Source organism: Larimichthys crocea, chromosome IV, assembly GCF_000972845.2.
Source record: "Larimichthys crocea isolate SSNF chromosome IV, L_crocea_2.0, whole genome shotgun sequence".
Lineage (NCBI taxonomy): Eukaryota > Metazoa > Chordata > Actinopteri > Sciaenidae > Larimichthys > Larimichthys crocea.
In genome coordinates, this window is record NC_040014.1 from 1,795,602 (window position 1) to 1,814,691 (window position 19,090).

Below are 19,090 nucleotides of genomic sequence, written 5' to 3' on the forward strand. Positions count from 1 at the left end.
GAAATCAACTGAACAATGAAATAGCCTGAAAGAATATATTGAAAAATCTAATATAGTGTATATCAGCAGGGGTGTTATTTCCATTGAAATCTCCTGATTTACAAAAATCTGTTTTACTGTCCAACTGGGGAATACACTTACTCGCTTTCTTGACATATGCTTAATCTGATTAATCTAATCTGGATTTACATGGCATTATGTGTCGGACTATTTCTTGGCCGGGAGCAAGTAACTTCCTGTAGTTTCCACTGGGTCCCTGGCAACCTCACAATGACGGCAATCCTCCAGGAAGTAATTGCGCCTGGCCAACAAATGGTCCTTCAGATAACCCCACACAAGACTGCTACTTGTGGTTTTTACACATAGGATTTGGTAGGGATTAAAACAACACGATATAACATGTTACTTAGCGAGCTTTAGACGCGCTGCTAAGCGGATTGTGTTACCTTCGAATAAAGCCAGGCTAGCTGTTTCCCCGTGTTTCCCATCTTGATGCTAAGCTAACAGGCTGCTGCCACATACCGACTGGGTCCATCTTCTCTGCATGTATGTGGTTTATGTGCAACATATTGTGTATTTATGTTTTCCTAATATCAGGTTTCTATCAGTGTATAAATGACTTTAAATACAGTTAATTGATTAATAACGTTTAAAAATCATGTGCCCCCCTCAGTCCTGAATCCAAACCTACAGCAGCAGCATGAATTTGACATCAAACAGGTTAATATGAGGCAAAGAGGAAAGGAACTATCCTAAAACTGTGACTTAGTAACACAAGCCTAATTTAAAATATGTCTACCTGCCTCTCTCTGCATCCCTCAACATTTTTTCAGCAGTTTTATAGTACAACAGTGACTCCTGTTGGTCACGAGCAGCACTGCATACTGATCAGCACACAGGCAACACTGAACGAACATTCACATGACTAGAAACACACAAACACATGCTGACGGCACACATGAAACATGCAACCTGCTCTAACACTCCCCTACACATAAATACATACAAAAAGTGCCATACACACATACACTGTACATCTCTCTGATAGCATGCAGTGTACACGCACGCACACACACACTAACACTGACTCAGTACACAGTGTATTATTTTTGTTCTCGGAGAAAGAACAGGAGGTTATTGGGATTCTCCTCATGCCCCTTCTCGATCCAGCTGCGCCTTCTCTGCTTCCTTTTTCTCTCTTCTTGTTCTGTTCTCTCTTTCTGTCTCCTTCTCTCTCTTTTGCCTTTAGGTCTCTCATTCTCCTTTTCAGTGTTTTTCTTTCCTATTTATTTTCACTTCCCTCTCTATTGATCACTCATTCTTCCTCTTGCCTTTCCTCACCTCGCCCTTTGTACCTATCTCTTTTTTTCTGCTACCTTCTTTACAGACATTAATGTCAGTAAAGTGACTTTGGGGTTGGTTGTCATTGTCATTGATGGGTGCACTGTTTCTCTATGTTTTGTTTTATTGATCTGGTCTTCAAATTAAGGCGAGTTGGGTACTAAGAAACACTGTATTGCTGCCACAGCAACAGTCCACAGAATCCACTTCAGGAAGTCCAAAAAGTAAAGACAGTAGATTTGTTGAGGGCGTACGTAACCACAACATAATTCATTCAAGCCCAGAAAGAGGTGCTATTTGTATGTGGCACTCCTCTCTGTTATGACAGCAGCTGATAAAAGTAGGAACAAATTCATTTGTTCCAATCACATAAAGAAATTATACATAATTAGACATATTGAAAGCAACAATGAATTGCTGTGATGTATCAGAGCCACTGGTATTTTTGCATATAAGGAAGTTGATGAAAACATATTTTTTCAGGAGAATGAAAAAGCAGATTTTCTCAAAATAAGCCTATAAAACAGAAACATCTAGCACCTGAAATGAAACTCACGGTCATCACCGAACCCAGAGTGTATATGCACATTTTTTATGAACGCTTCTAATGACATGCGGGTGTTTTCCGAGCCTTGACTGTTTACGTCCACCTCAGTCGGTAAACTATGAATAGTCCTGCATGTTTCCACATGACATTGTGGCCTAATCAAAACAATTTTATTATTTTAGATTTAAATCAGTGTAATCCAGGTTAATGGCCATCAGACACTGACATGGGTGCATCAGTCTGACTCGGTTCAGAGAGATCACAGAGCATTTCACCTATCTTTCAAACAACAACTTCTGTCTGTCCTACATAGATTATGTAGAAAAACATCTTTCACTGGTCAAGAGTTCTAGATGCTGACCGAAGACAGGAAATACTGTGCACATTCCTTATATTTAAAAAAAAGTGGAGATACGTGCTTTTCAAACAACAGTACAATTTTGAAAAAATCAATCAGTAATTATTCAGTTTGGACTCACCATTTGGAACAATTGTACATGAAGCAAAATCACTTTGGGGGTAAACAAGAAAATATCTAATTTCCTGTCCAGAAATAAACACACCAGTTTCAGCCAGGGCCAACTCTTTTTCAGCTGACCACCTTGTTAACATCTCCACAATGACCAATATTTCTTCTCTGCTCAGCCGAATAGGAAATGAATGGACTTCCTGTGACTTATTGATTGTGTAGCTCACAGTTTAAACACAGTTACACTTTCTCTATTTCCTCTGTCTTTCTCCCGTTTTGACTCTGCCACATTTCCTTATCATCTTTTTGTTGTTGTTGTTTCTTTTTCTCTCATTCATGTAGCAGCAATAGCAGGTGAACCGATATAGAGTTAGTTGCGGTGAAGCGTCCGTCCTGTTTCCTGGCATCAACAGCCTCATTTCACATCAAAAGGACAGCACAGAGACAGACAGATGACATTTAGAAATCCCATCCTTGGTGATTGGACCATCCCTTAGCGACCACATTCCAGGAAGTAAAACACAGATCAGTAGTGGCTTTAAAAAGTTGCAGACATCCACAGTGTTGCAGCTACCTAAGATATAAGTTTCTGCCTCGCCCACTCTGTGAGACAGAAACTGGACACTGTCTAGCACCAAATAGGCAACACTAGATATCTCTTCTTATATCCTTCATGTCTACAACTATTTATAAATGCTAAGTGTCTTAGGACATATCATAGAACAAGTGCAAGTGCTTCAAGACCCTCTCCAATTAAATAAGTTTTATCCCTGTTGGCATGTCCATGTGGTGCTACGAGAAATATCAGGAGCATTGGCTGAGCATTTCTGCTGTGAAACTGCAACGACAGTCTCAAAAATAATCTCTTCTTCTACTTCTGTAGGCTTAATCACTTCTATAGTGCCACTTGTCATTGCATAGAGTCAAGCACGTATGCGCGTTATCATAGAGCTACAGGCGAGTGGTGTAGGTGTGGGTGAGAATCTGAACAAAGGCGGGGGATTTATTTGCATTTTCATATATGTGCACATAGTAAACGAAGACAAAGGCATAGAGTTCCATTAAAGCCATTTTAAGGCGAGAAGGAATAGTCTCCATTGACTGACAACGATGGCACCATTTTGGATGGTGATGAAGCTACAGTATGGGTGATCACAGATGCTGCTTTCATGATTTTCTCTGCCATCTCTTACTTTGGAATATCCTAAAGCCTCAGACGACAGTATCAGCATATGCAGTCAACATCATTAGAGTTCAAGTCACTCTGTGAATTTAATCTCATTAACTTCTCTTCCTCTAGCACATGCTTCATTCATCCTTCTTGTTTTTCCTCTATGTTTTTCAGCTTTGCCGCTCACTTCTGTTTTTCTCTTCTCCCTCTCGTCACCTGTTTTTCCTTCCCTGGCACTGTTTATCAATCCCCTCACCTCCTTCACATCATTGTCTTGTCTCCCTGTCTTCACCTGTCCCCGACTCGCTTGTTACATCAACGAACACCCCATAACTGTCTCCCCTCGTCACCATCACATTATTTCTGCATAATTTTTATTTTCTCCACCACTCCAAAGCTAAATGTTTTGCTGCAGGCAGGAAGTATTGCACTGAGCTGCTGATCATGTTAAATGTGTCCTTGCTCTCTCTCTCTCTCTCTCTCTCTCTCTCTGGCTATTTCACACCTGGCTGCTTCCTTCTAATATCTCCCCACTCCCAACACAGTACTATACTACAGTCATTAATTGGAAGGTGAGGGAAATCATATTCTCTCTCCACTTAAAAAAAAAAAAAAAAAAAATGCTGTGGATCCAAGTCTGAGCTGCAAACCGTGAGTTAATATCTACTGCGCTGCCTGCAACTGTAGCAATAGCTTCGATTTATAAAACATTAATGTGTGATATTTTTATTTGTCAAGCAATGTTAAACCAAAGTGAAGTACTTAAAACAGCTTAGGCGCACAGTAATTCTCGGCATGTTTATGTTTGCCATAGGTTTTGCAGCAGCAGCCTCATACACTTAGACACAAATGTATTGACAGGAGATTTACAGGCACTTTGATCCTCTATCGACATATTTATCTGCAAGATGAGGTCCAAGGACAGGCTTGGGTATTAAGTTTTAGATGTTTTAGAGCTAGTCCATGTCAAGTCTCAAGAGTGAGGCCTAGATGTTTTTTTGAGGGGAATTTATACATTTGTTGTTCTGGAATTTTACCAGGTCAAAACATGAGATATGATGATGATAAGTCTCAGTGCAGTCAAATGCAAAAAAACAAAACATCTGCTGTTCATTTTGTGACTTTAATGGGACTGGAGTTGGTCTACAGCTCTGGTTATGTACTGTAAAATGGTAATATAAAGCATATTATGAGTGTGTAAATGGGTCGCATTTCAAAGTGTGTATTAGACCTTATAGGCTCTTATCAGCAGTTTATTAACTGTTGCAATTCACTCTGTATGTCCACCTCCTGCTTTCATTCACCGTGTCCTTTACCTCTGGGTTTTTACCTCGACCTTGCTTGCCCTCTTTTCATATTTCCGTCTCCATATTTTATCTGTCTCTTTTTTGCTCTGTATCCGTCCTCCTCTCCGTCCATTTTTCCTGTGGCTATGAATAAGATTTCTTTTGTCCAGTTCACTTCATAACTGCCTTGACAAGTCCCATATTGATTGCACTTGCTGATTAGAATTGATTCCACTCTGCAGTGTATTTTCCTTTCTGTTTGGTCCTTCCCAGTATGATGAGCACTTTTCAGTGTCCATTCATCAGAATGACGTTTTGGATCTTTCTGCCCTTGGGACCATAAACGATTGTTAGACTGTATGATCAAAGAAAAAGGAAAAAACCCAGCGGAAAAATTGGAGTGGTGATTTAGAGGAGCTGATTAAAAATATGCCCAGTAAGGCTTATTGTGTTTTCTGATTGTTTTTCCAGAGACCAAGACCTCCCCCATACCATCCTCCAACGCACCACAAAAGGCTGAACCTCCAGTGGGCAGAGCTGCCAGGCTCCTCACATTCTTCTCTCCTTTGCTGTTAGGAATGCTGCTGCTGTTCATGTGGTGAGCGAACACACACACACACACACACACATTCTCTACACTCTTGTAATGAGCCTACAACCCCTCATCTTTGAATTGATTACGAACTCAACCATTCAGTCACATAGCGGCGAGTCGATGCGTGTCTATTGATGTCAAGAGCATGTTTAATAGAACAAGAGCAACAGAGATTGGGCGAGTTAGTTTTATGACCCAGCAGGGGGTCTTTCTTCATATTTTTCTGCAGAACTCATGAAGGGATTGAGGTAAAAATCCAATCCAAAGCTGTCCCATTTCATTAATTTTACAGTTTTACACTATAAATCATGCCGTAATAGTACATGTCGTGTCGAAGATGTAGATGTTGAGCAATGAATGCTGAAGAGCTGAATGCTATGGATCACAACAAAGCTGACTGCAAAGGTCTGCAGACAAGAAATGTTTTTTTGCAGCTCATTTAATCGACAGAGAAACACTGACAAACAGCAACTCTACAAAAACACTTTAACCAAATGACAATTAAGCATGGCTGTGTCTCCAACTGAACACCTGCTGCTCATTTTAACCACTAGAGGACGGACCGAGCCAGGTCGAGTTACATGAACGAGGTAGAGACACATTCATGCCAATTATTCTACCACACCCTCGAGTACAAGAAGTCCAACTGGAAATCTATTACCATCTACACACAGTATAATCTCGGTGGATTTGTTTTTCTTTTCTTAATAAGCCGTTTCAAATATAAGATGTGAATGTTAACACGCACACCTTAGTGACTGTACTGTAGGTACACGTTTGAGGTCCGTGTACTTTAATATGCTCCATGTAATGCTTGTTTGTATTCATACTTCACCACAGTTGAGATGGAAATGTTCTTTTTACTCCAAAATATATCAATCCTGCACATATGGTTTAATAGAAAAGTGTTTGATACCCTGTTTTGACACTTGTGCTTCTGCCTCTTCCTCCAGATGTAAACGTCTTATTCCTGAAGGCAGTAGGAGGAAGAAAAGGAGGAGGAGGCTGGTCTTTTTTCTATTTTGCACATGTTTCAAGGATACAGTGCATCATTTCTGTCCATCACACAGTTACTCACCAAGATTACTTAGACATGGAATCAGACGATGATAATGCGATTCAGCATTTTTGATTAATGGTGACAAAGAAATTCTTCAGAGGAACTTTTGAAAGCGGCATCCTCATCATCACGAACAACAACAGCAGCAGCAACAGGAGCAGCAACAACCACAACAACAGCAATGATATCAGCATAAACAGTCTTATATTACCCCCTGGTGGCTTTGATGGGCCACAGCAGACTTTGTTTGGCAGGCAGCGGTTTGGTTTGGGAATCTTCGGAGCAACTCCTCAGATGATGAAGAAAAATCTCCTCATTACCTTTTTGTTTTTATTTTTCCATTAATAAATTGATAAAGTCTTAACACACACATACAAACACACACACACACGTAGAGCATTCACGCGTGTGTGTTTGTGTGTATAGCTACCATAGCAGTCCCCATACAGCTAAATCTTCATGCCAAAGACTCAACTCCACCCCCAACAAAATGGTTCCCAAAAACAGTTCACTTAGCTTCCTGAAGCCTGTGTCTGCCTTCGTCGTGGGTGGAAAAAAAACACAGAAAGTTGTGTGCACGTGTGTTTGTGCACGATTGATACTGACTGAAACAGTACACAAATGAAACTCTGGACGAATCTGAGGAACCCCGCGGCTCCTGTTTGTGTAAAACCTACCATTTAACAAAGAAGCCACAAAAATACCCAATCAGACTCTTAATCTGTCAACTCCAATGGCTGACTCAAACAGACGGAGAGAGTTGTTATTTTTGATTTTTTTTGTTTGTCTGTTTGTTTTTTTCGATATGAGGACTAACACTTTGAAGAATTCAGTAACGGTAGTCTGGCTTATTTAGACAATTAGCTTTACACTCTGCTTTCAGCGACCGGCAAAGAGGACCTGGGTTGTAAGAAAAAAAAATAAAATATAAAAATAAAGTGGATTTGAGACTGAACAATTCTTTTTCCATCCATTTGTTTTGGTTTTCGACTTTGTATTGACGAAGTTGGTTATTGAAACACTGATATGAGCTATGTTGGTTCTCCATTCTGCTCTGTGCTGTAAAATACAATAACACAAAAACAGTTTGCTTTCTGACGCCTTTAAAAACATTGAAAAAAAAAATGTCTTTTTGCAGTTTACATTTCAATAGCCAATATCACCAGTTAATATTATGTTATTCAAAGGAATATTGATGTGTTTTATTGTATTTTTTGTAATTATAATAAAAACACACATAGAGGATTTTAGTTTTATTTGTTTTTTGTTTTCAGACATTCATAATGGCTTAATTCTCCTTGATCCTATTTTGTAAACTATGATATGTAACTTTAACATTGAACAAAAGTTTATTATTTAATAATAATAATAATGTATGTATTAGCAGTAGAATGTCGTAACCTGTACCTGGGGTCTTTTTTATAGATGTATATACAATGACAGGTTTCAACCATTAAATGTGACCATTTCACAATGAATGACGACACGCTGGCCTCATACTCATTTTGCTTTTCGATCTGACATACTGAGAATGTATCAGTGCTGTCTGTTCTTTCCACTCTGACCGAGTCATCCAGATGTTTTTATGCTAAAAAACAAGATTGGGCTGAGGTGTCAGGAAGGCACATAAACTCTTCATAAATAACACATTTGTCAAGTCCTACGTTATGCCACAAAACAAACCCTGCTTCGTTTCCGAATCAATACTTGTGACCTTGCAGATACTCTTTTTTTTTTTTTCTTTTCAATTCGACTCGATGGAAATATTATATTCACACACCGGTGAGCTATATTAGCATCGCATGGGTGATCGGTGAAACTCTTGATTCTATCTTTTGGACGATAGTATTATACAGCATTCTTCACTTGCATATTTTTTCTTGACACAGCAGATGTGTCCATTCTTTTTTTAATTAATTTCATTATAAATCAATGTTTCAACACTGAACATGTCAGATGTATAATTTTGTGCACGGCTGCTAACTGAGCGAGACACTGATCTGATTGTTTCCCACTCAATGAAAAGAACACAATTCATCCTCTGGGGAACATGAACATCTGTACCTAATTTGATCCATGTGATCCATGAAATAGAGACATTTCAACCAAAACCAGCTGGTGATGCTAGAGATAAAGAGAGGATCACCAAATTCAGCAGAATTCATCATTTTGCATGCCATTCTAACCAATACTTTATCAGCCTGAACCAAAGTGCTGAAACAACATTTACATTACTGTCCTTAGAGCCACGCTGCCAGCCTGACTGGATAGATAGACGTCTGCTCATACTTCTTGTGCATTTATAAAGAAAAAGATAACGCTCCCTAAACTCTGAGAAACTCAAAACAAGGACTTGAATCGCTCCTTCGAATGTCAAATATTTATGAGTCGTTCTGCTCCCACTAACAGTAACTGAGCTGCTTTCTCCTCATTTTCCTTCTTTACAGGTCAGTGCAGAGATATTCTTCACCTGATGAAGACCACTTTGTTTTAAAGCATTTCAGTCACGCTCACTTCAAAATAAAATCAGTACTTGACAGCGGCATTACAGTCTTAAAACATCCATGGACATGAATATACTGCAACTCTTGGTTTTAACAGGTCGACCTGCACACTGTGAATGTTCACACTTAACGTGACTAACTGAGGTTTTGTTTAAAACCTGTGTGATCGTGTAACTGCTCGCATTTCTTGTTAGCGGTTATCTTGGTGAATACAATGTCATTACACGTGATGGAAATGATGGCAAGGAAATCCAATTTGCCAGAAGGACTATTCACCTACAGGAGGAACAAACAACACGAAAGTTAATACGGATTCATCCAACAAGGAAATATGGTTGACCGTATTTATGGAGATATTATTGCTCAAAATTTCCCCCTTTTGACCTTCATCTCTCACTCTCTGTACCTACCTGTCTCTCTCTCTCTCTCTTTAATCCGTCTCACTGTATCTCTTCCCACTCACGAGCTCTCTTTCCTTCAATATTCTGACAAGTTCTGGCAGGACGATCTGGAGACCGAGGACAAATCAATACACCATCTAACAGCTGTCAGCTGGAGTCCTCTGTGAGTGTGTGTGTGTGTGTGTGCGTGCGTAGACAAGAGTGTATCTGCTGCTGTCGTGGGTATTGCATTCATTACTCTTTCCTTCTCGCCTTGCTTATACTGGCCTGTAAGGTTCTTTTTGAAATAGGGGTGTCGATGAGAACCGAATAATTATTTGCAATGACAGAGAACATAAGACTGGTCAGGACAGGTCTTCCATTGTCCTTGTTGTATGTGTGTATTCCTGCTCTTTAATCTCAACTGAGATTTAATTAAATGGCAATTGAAACTTTGAGCCATGCTCCTTTTGTCTGCAACCATGATGTGATTGAAATTAACCTCAACTATATAGGAAGGTGTGTGATATATATATATATATATCACATATATATATATATATATATATATATATATATTTCTGTGTGTGTGTGTCTGTGTGTGGATACGCCATCCAGCAGAAGCTGTCAGTTCCAGCAGCCTCGCTCTGCTCTAATGACTAGTTTGACCTTTCACTGATAACTGGATGAATGACACGATCCCTCTTTCCCTCTCACTTCTGCCCTGGCGTCTGGTTCTCGCCTCCTCTCTCACCTTTGACGTCCTTTATCTCCCTGTTTTACAACTCCTGTCTATTTCGGTTGCTCACACAGTATTTTAACTTTCACCAGTTTGTTTTCCACACCCATACACATGAAAATATGTCAAAACATGTAGATGTTGCGTACACTTTTGCTTTTGGCATATACATTGTCCTTCGGGGTTTGTGTTCTGATTCCTCCAATATTTAGGCCGTCGGTGTATGAATTTGAACTTGAATGAATGCTAATGCCCACTTGTGTCATATTTTTTAAAAACTTAAACGTTCAAATTAAAAAATGATACTTTGAATTGTCTCTCTGATTGATTTTGAGAAATATCCTCACATTTGGCCACTGGAGGGCAGCAGAGTCATCCTCCTACACTGTGCCTCTCTCCATGGTGCTGAATAATTCAAACATCCACCATCATGATGGACAGGTTCCATTATTCTGCCTTTTTATCACATTGAGAACCATTTTTATTCATTTTAGTGTTTCAGTATATAAGAGGCAAACCCAAAAATGTCACTCTCTTCTTGGCTTGAAACTTGTTGAACAAATTAACTTAATGGCATTGGTCCTGCATCACAAAAATGTGACGTGATAGGATAGGCAATGGGAAAGAAAAGAAGGAACATTGGCATAGATTTTCTGGTAACGTCTGGAACCCCCCTCCTCCTGATGATCTCTCAAATCAACCAATCACAGGCCTGTTCCACCAATCTCTGGTCAGCCATTAACACAACAGAACACACTCACTCTGTCTGAGAAGTACTGGAATCATAAGTCACTGCCACAAAATGGGAGGTCATGCTGCTGTTCACCACAATTACTGCTAGAACATTGCTGTCCGAGATTTCTGTCGAGCGCAGAAATGGTGCAGCCTCAATCTCCAAACTGTGGTGATTCTCATGATGGCACTGATCTTGTCACTCTCTTCAAGGGCTGAGGCTTTTTTTTTTTTTGCTTGAACAGATAAATCCAGACAAGATTTAGATCTATTCAACAAAGTGAAAGTCAAGCCAAATACGCAACCTTGGTGAGTCACATCATGTCTGAGCCCTTCTGGAGCTAAAAAACACTCAGCTCTCTATTTTGTTCTCCCTCACAGAATATAACACCATGATCCAGAGCATTTACAGGATAGGATCAGGCTTTTTTACCATGATCCAGAGCATTTACAGGATAGGATCAGGCTTTTTTAGCCTCAGGTTTTCCTGTAAAACAGACAAGTCTTTCAAATTACAAATCAACTGTGGACACAGAAATAGAACATAAATAAATCAGCAAACGTAGAGCTCAGTGGGACAATGAGGGACAAGCTTGCATAAGATCACTAAATATAATAATAAAGTCAGATTAAATTTTAAATTCAAACTCACGTTGAGAACCAAACTTATTAAAGACATCACATTAAAATAGATTAAACAGATCTGTAATAGAGACATTATATAAAATTGGATTTTTTTTTTAATGAGTGATAAAATTTAAATTTATTGCATGCTGAGTTTCAACATTTGAACTGACACACCTATTCAAAAACTTTCCAATCAGCAGATCAGCCTAAAATGATATAGAGGGGGCAATAATATCTGCCAGTCAGGGTCCAATACTGAGATTATTCTGCCAGTCAAAATCATAAAGAAAATACTACTACTACTAAGATTTTCAAGATGACATGTTTGTTTGGTTTATTCTGTGTTGTTTAATCTATCAGCATCAAACACATTTTGGATCCTGAAACATCAGTGTGAAGTACTGATGGTGGTTTCTTTAACGTTTAGTCATTTGTTTCATTCTGTGGTCTCTTTCACCCTCTAGTGGTGCTCAGAGAAACTGCAGCTGCTAAGAATCAGATCTGGCCATGTTATATACTGTGTATATATAGACACGAGTCTATCAGTGAGCACGTTTACTTTCATTCACTGTGCCTGTGTTACTTTTTCTGTCGCTCTGATAATGCTGATGTGTATTCCAGAGGTTGTTTTGCATAAGCCATGATAAATTATTTTGGATGAATGTTTTCTAGTTGATAAAGTCACACTTCTCTTTTCTCAGAACATCATGCATTTTTAACCAGAGGTTTAAAGCATTCTTCCACCAACCTTTCATTTGGATATCACCTCAAGCTTCCTGAATGGGTTTGAGTGTTTAATTTGGTGAATGAAGGTGTAAAGAGACATAGACATTTCAATATTAGATGAACTCTGTAATAAAATTAGATTTGAAAGTGAGGAAATAGTTGACCTATAATCACCACAAGATTTAGCACAGTCAGTGGTTGGACTCTGTGTGGTATTTTAAGTCTCCAACACTTAAATTGGGTCAAGTGTTTCAGACAAAACTCATCCCTCCTGAGTATGTACCAAGACATGTTGAAAACTTCCTATTTAGGCTTTGCCTGTTTACTTGTCAATGTGTTTTCATCGTGTTAAATTCTACTTCTATCAAATTACGTAGAAATAAAACTAATTTCCTGGGAACAAATTAAACTCCCTTGAAATTCTTTTTCTTTCTACTCTAAAACTTGCACATCTGTTGATTAGGGGCAGAAGTACAGCACGCAGATCCATCACATCTGTTGATTAGGGGCAGAAGTACAGCACGCAGATCCATTTGTTGTTTTTTTATACAGCTTTAATTAAAAGAGCCCTCTAGAACCCTCAGGTCAAAACAAAAACCAACAGTGAGCCGTCGCTTTATTAGACTTATTATAAGACTTGAACTATATTTATTTATTCTGTCTGTTTATTTCTACATTTGAATGTGTTTTAATAATATTATCATTTATTTATTTATTCATGGGTTTATTTATTGATTGAAATCCAGCTGTTCCACTCATGACCTGTGGGTGGCAGCAAAGCGCCGCCGACCATCAATCCTACCCACACCAAAACAAAAAAAAAAAGACACACAACAGAAGAAGACCTGGCGGAGGGATAGCTGGTGCAGAGAGATGGGGTGAGTACTGTCTCATTTATCAAGCGGCTGATCAGAAATGTCCCGGAACATTTGAATGAACCGACAAACTGTAGATTATCACATCTGAACCGTAGTGAAGCGTGTCGTGCGGCGTCACTCGCTGCAGCTTTGTCGGAGCTGACCGTGACAGCTGCTGTCCGCCCACTGTCACCGCTAGCCACTTAGCTCCCAGCTAGCTGCGGCTGTCCTCGTCAGCAGAGACATATATATGTCTGTCCTCGTCAGCAGAGACATATATATGTCTGTCCTCGTCAGTGCTGTGGCTGCAGCTCGGCGAGACAATGGTCATGTGTGTCTTTGTGAGCGGTCTAATGTGTCGGAGGGACACATGAAAAGACTTCAGACTTGTCAGCCTCGCAGATAACCGACAGCTGTCAGCAGGTGACAGAAATAACCGCTTCATTAATATTTCATACGTGAGAAAATGTTTATTTCTTAAAAAAAAAACACACACACACACACACACTGCTGTAACGCTGAGATGAATTCAGGTAGTCTGTCCTACATTTCACTCAGTTATATGAGAGACCTATTTTTCTATTCCCGCAGGATTCAGATGAAGGAAGAAGAACTGAACTATATATATATATATATATAGATATATATATACAAAACATGTCATATTGTTGTATTAATTTGAAGCGGTTTAAATGAATGCAGGGCTCAGAGGACAGTGTCATGTCCATCTTTGATTGATTCTATTCATTTAGATCTGAGGCAACACTCATTTGATAAGCTCATATCCCTCTAATGATCAACATGTGGATTAATAATTCAAACAGCAGAGCACAGGGAGCCTCTTTCATACATTATGTGCATGAAATACAGTTAGTATGATGACAGATTCATGTAATCATATTCATATAATCTGTATTCATTTATGCACATCGCTGTGCTGTGTTGTCTTTATTCATTTTTTTTAATAAAATTCTTGCAACAGAGACAAAGCTCGTCCTGTCCTGGTGGCACAGTGATGTTTATTGTATTCTTCATGTACTGTGTTTGTTTGTTTGTAGTGTACCATATGGATTTCTTTGCACATGAGCCCAAAGAGCTCACAGCACAGTACAGATGTAGCACACTAGTTTCACCACGTCTCTTCTCCCCTTCCTTCTCCAGCCTGCCTGACTCTTGCTGACCTTCAGTGGCGATTGGCCCCCACAGCCATCTGTCAACATGCAAGGATTCTACTCCAAGCTCGACTCCTCCCCCTCCTCGTCCCCGTTGTTGGGGGTGGGCCTGGGGCGAGAAGGCGCTCCCGTACCCCTCAGCCTGGCTGTGGAGACGGAGAAAGCTCAGGCCCTCCTACAGACATTCAGCTCCGCCTCTCTGCTGGCGTCGGCGGGACTCGGCATGTTCTGCGTGGTGGCGGACCACGCTCTCCAGCTGTCGGTCATCCAGCAACACCTGTGGCTGCGTGCGGCGTTGGACAACGCCACGCATGGACTGGTGGGGCTGTGGTCGTGGGCGGTTGTTATTGGACTGAGGAAAAAGAGTGATCTGTATGAGGTGCTGCTGGCCGGTCTTCTGGCATCAATCATAGACCTGGACCACTTCTATATGGCTGGATCCCTGTCGCTCAAGGTATGACCTGCAACTGTGCAAGGCCAAAGATTAAAGATTAAAAATAAAAGGAAGAACTTAGATGATAAATAAAAAGAATCTTGCCTTTCTGCTCTGTCATTATAAGGACTGTACACCTCTGCAGTCTCTGTTTGCAAAGATCACAAGGACAGTCAGTGTTTGCCATTCATCAGAGTCTGTAGGCGTTTGTTTAATGACGTGTTTGTCTGGCACCAGCCATCCTTCTTCAGAGAAATATTCAGATTTTATTAGAGATGATTTAGAACAGACACTGAAACTGGACAGCATCAAAAGCTCCAGCCCTGTAATGGAGACCACTGTACAGACTGTGTATTCTTCTGAAACATGTTTCCACTCAAACACACAGTTTGTGTGTGTGTGTGTGAGAGAGAGAGTAACCCCTAACCCTAACTAGGGTTGCAAAGGGGTGGAAACATTCCAGAAACTTTCCACGGGAAGTTAAGCTGGGGAATTTAAAAAAAATTATATCATGGGAATTAATAGTAATTTAAAGGATTTTATGGGAATTAGCTGTAAATCAGGGGTGAGCTAGCATCATGATAACCTCATAAATGGTCAATGAAATGATGCTAGCTATTTATTTAGCATCTAACCTATCAGCTAGCTGCCTAAGGTATGGATACATGTTCACGTGCTGTATATATTTACCCCATGATATCATCAAAACATACTTCACTTTATGTAGTCCACAGGCTTCAATAGTCTGGTGCTCTGGGTTCAAGAGTGGGTCCAACTATATTTAGGTTCCCTGTTAGGGCCACCCTTCAACTTTGTAAATTCCCAGTTTGTTCCTGTAAATTCCCGTTAATTCCCATGGAAAGTCTCCAACCTTGACAATTCTAGGAATTTTGCAACCCTACCTCTTCACTGCTGTTTGGAAGAATATGAATCTGTATAAGTAACAGGGCACACTCGTTTGATGATACTGTCTGGTAAGCGGTGTCAGAAAACACGGTTCAGTTGTGAGATACACATAATTCTGCAGAAGTCGCAGTAATAATATTTGTATTGTATATATTTGATTGTGGATTGATATTATTCTGCTGAAGAATGTCTTACTGGTAAGTACTTCTTTCTTTTCAGGCTGCTGTCTCGCTCCCTCAGCGTCCTCCCCTCCACTGTTCCTCCATCATCCCCGTCCTCTGTCTCTCCCTCCGCTTCCTCATGTGGATCGGACGCCTCAAAGACGCTTGGTGCTCCTTGCCGTGGATGCTTTTCATCTCCATGGCGACGCACCACGTGCGCGACGCCGTGCGCCACGGCCTGTGGGTGTGCCCGTTCGGCAACACGGCGCCACTCCCCTATTGGTTGTACATCAGCACCACGGCAACACTTCCTCACCTGTGCTCTGTGCTCATGTATCTGACGGGAACCAGGGATGTGATCTCCACCAAACACGGGGTGGCCATCGATGTTTAGACGTCACTGACTTGCCAACGACATCTAACACTGATCTGGTATGGATCGCCTGTGCGTATAAAACATTGTTTATTCTTCTGAAACAACTTTTAGATACTTGAAATCATAGGAGGAAACAGTTGGAAGACGATGCTGAAAGAAAAACATTTTGGAGAAATGTTGGCTTAGAATCAGACACGAGGATGAGCAAACTCTATATATATGAAAAAAATACTAATAAATAATACATTTGGAATTCTGTGGATGGAGACATCTTTAAATTAAGAAATTAGCTTTTGAAAAGAAAATGTGACCTTTAAAGTTTTGACATAACGGCTCGCCTGCTCTCCGTCCATCTGCCCCGACACCCTGACGATTGACTTCCACCAATCACAGAAGTGTATTTCTTGGCCCCTGAACTATCAACTGTCCACCCTCGTCTGAAGAACACTCAAGGAAAAGTCAACCAAAGGTTCACCACAGGCTGTACGACACTGACACAGTGTCACTTTTCACCTTCAGTGCATCCAATATGTTTTTTTCTTTTTTACTCCACTGTTGCTCCACCTGCCATTTCATCTTATCGTAGAGAGGGTGTTAAATCACCACCACATTCCAACGACAGATCCACTATGAATCACCACATCACAGAAATGATCTTTGGCCTCTCTGCCGCTCGAGCAGACTCATTTCGCTGCTTTTGACGAGCCTTACTGTCCGGTCAAAACCAGCTTTTCCTATAGAAGCCACTTTTTGCAAATCAGTTTTCAGGACCAACCACGTCAGCTGGGTGGTGTTTGTTTCTAAAAATCTGCATTATCTTGACTCAACGTTGGTGTTGTTGGATTTAGCTTGGAAAAAAAAAACAAACAGTGGCCTGCAGCATTGTGCCTGCAGTGAAACCTGGTTTAATGTTTGGATTAGCTGCTCAGACACAGATGTTCATCAATCTACCCTGAATGTGAGAAATATTCCACATACTGTGCTGGAGAAGCTGCACAAGCAGTGTTTTCTTGCTGTTGTACAGACGACAGAAAACTGCTTTTATTTTGGCAGTTTCAAACAGGAAAATCCACTTCAGGGTGTCTCAGATTTGTCTCAGCAAAGGATGAAATAACAGATGATTTTGTGTTTGAAGTCGGGATCGGTGTACGGTGTCCCAAGTGACCTCTTTATTTCATGCCAAACATTAGAAAGGATAAGGGAACAGGAAAGATACTGGATTTTTATTTGTGAAGTTTAAAATATTTAAGAGAATGACTTGTTCAGTAGTGTAATATCTTCATATTGTTGATATTTACAGAAATATAAAATCGGGGGGAAAAAAAGTTGCTGTATATTGTTGCAGTATTCTTGTTATGCTACTGTTAAATGACACTTCATAAAGTCGGCTTCTCAGTGGTGAAACCACGACTCGGACTATTTACTTGAACTATTTATCACATACGTGAATATTATCATCCACTGAGACACAGAACATTTCGAGGTACGAAGGAGGAGGTCATCACACTGATTTAGATGTAGACTGATCACACACATATTGTTTATCATATTTGAAAAGATACATAATAACACATTGTAATAGAGTGGATTATAGTGAATTTAATAGGTTTTAGGAACTTATTGTAGTTATTTGAATGTAATTGACATGGTTTGAGTAGAAAAGGGACGGTGGTGATGGATGGTGACGTTTTTCTTTTTACATTTTGGGCAGGAGTTTAATCAGAATATTCTTAAATATCAGAATTTTTTGTTGTGAAGCTGCTGGTGATTAAGACTGCAGTAACACTTGTTGTCCACTAGGGTGCTGCAGTGAGTTATAGGGTTTCCCATGTGTTGATTTCAGGTCCTAAAGTTTGACAATTGTACAGTGTGTTATAGAAATGCAAAGTCTTGGTACAAATGACGTGTTATGACTTATTTATTTTACTTATTTGGGTGTCTTGTTTTTTTTGTTTGTTTTTTTTGCTGCTCTTGCACTTTGAATTATTTAAGAAATATCTCCCTTTTATCACCTGGAAGGTATAAAGTGGAAACACTGCTGCACCTGCTTAACAGAAAGTGACTTTAAAAAAAGAGAAAAGGTCGCACATGGCCACTGTCCCATTTTTAGTTGTTATTTTCAGTGACACATCTTTTATCGCTGCTTATGTTTACAATGTGACCTTCATTAATGCAATATTATGTTGACTTTTTGCACATTTTAAGTTTTTTAGATTTAAATGATCTGTTAAATGTTTTTTTTTATGACCAAGTTTTGAATTGAGTAGTGATAAAGTATAGATGGTAACAAGATGTAGTGTTCTTTTTATCTCAATAAAATATATCCTGTGTGTGTATAAATAGCCTGTGTTTGTGCATCAGTACATCCCGTGTATGTGCACACGTTAAGGGCAGAGGATTTCCTCAGGTATGCTGCATCAAAAAGGAAGTGCAGTGAGGGATGAGACAATGAGCAAAGAAAAAGAATGAATGGGCATCATGAGGTTTGCTGTCAGCTGTGCAGGATGTTCGCTAATAGTTATTGGACGAAAATGGACTGAATAAAAATATACCATATGATGAGCGTTTAGGAATGTCTTTCTTTTAGCGTGGTCCCTTGGGATCAATTCAGTTGTTCTTTGGAACTACACAAAAAAACAGTGCAGCGTCATTTACAATCAGTTATCAGTACTGGAATTTGGCAAAAAATGAGTATGAGTAATGCTTGGAAAAAGCAAAAATCAAACTTTCCGTACATTTATTTTACTTTTAATATGTGTAGATCAGTTGATAGCCCTTTTGAGGTTTAAAAAAGGCTACAAGACTTGAACATTTTGAAAGAGAAAGTAAGAAATCATCAAATTACAAGTGACTTAAGTGAAGTCATTTATTTATTTTTCAACTTATCACTGATCAGCTCGGGCTCTTGCTGCTGCTGAGTACTTACATTGAGTCTCTCAAAGGCATTGTACTGAGCTGTTAATTGGAAGTATCATGAACACAGCAGGAAGGAAACCTGAGGCCTGAGT

General features: G+C 39.8%; 2 protein-coding genes across 7 annotated transcripts in view; both read left to right on the forward strand.

The window, feature by feature from the left end:
- Nucleotides 1–7,953, forward strand: part of cntfr (ciliary neurotrophic factor receptor) — a 213,475-nt gene extending 205,522 nt beyond the window's left edge. For all 6 annotated transcript variants that reach the window (XM_027278571.1, XM_027278569.1, XM_027278567.1 and 3 more), the window contains 2 exons: nucleotides 5,286–5,412; nucleotides 6,363–7,953. In XM_027278571.1, the coding sequence (XP_027134372.1) occupies nucleotides 5,286–5,412; nucleotide 6,363 (128 nt within the window). In that variant the 3' untranslated portion in view covers nucleotides 6,364–7,953. The remainder of the gene's footprint in view (nucleotides 1–5,285; nucleotides 5,413–6,362) is intronic.
- A 5,012-nt stretch (nucleotides 7,954–12,965) lies between these two features.
- tmem267 (transmembrane protein 267) lies at nucleotides 12,966–18,719 on the forward strand. Its single transcript, XM_019265888.2, has 3 exons — nucleotides 12,966–13,055; nucleotides 14,196–14,660; nucleotides 15,765–18,719. Exons 2-3 carry the CDS (start codon nucleotides 14,253–14,255, stop codon nucleotides 16,098–16,100), a joined length of 744 nt encoding a protein of 247 aa, XP_019121433.1. The 5' UTR covers nucleotides 12,966–13,055; nucleotides 14,196–14,252; the 3' UTR covers nucleotides 16,101–18,719.
- The last annotated feature ends 371 nt before the right edge of the window (nucleotides 18,720–19,090 follow it).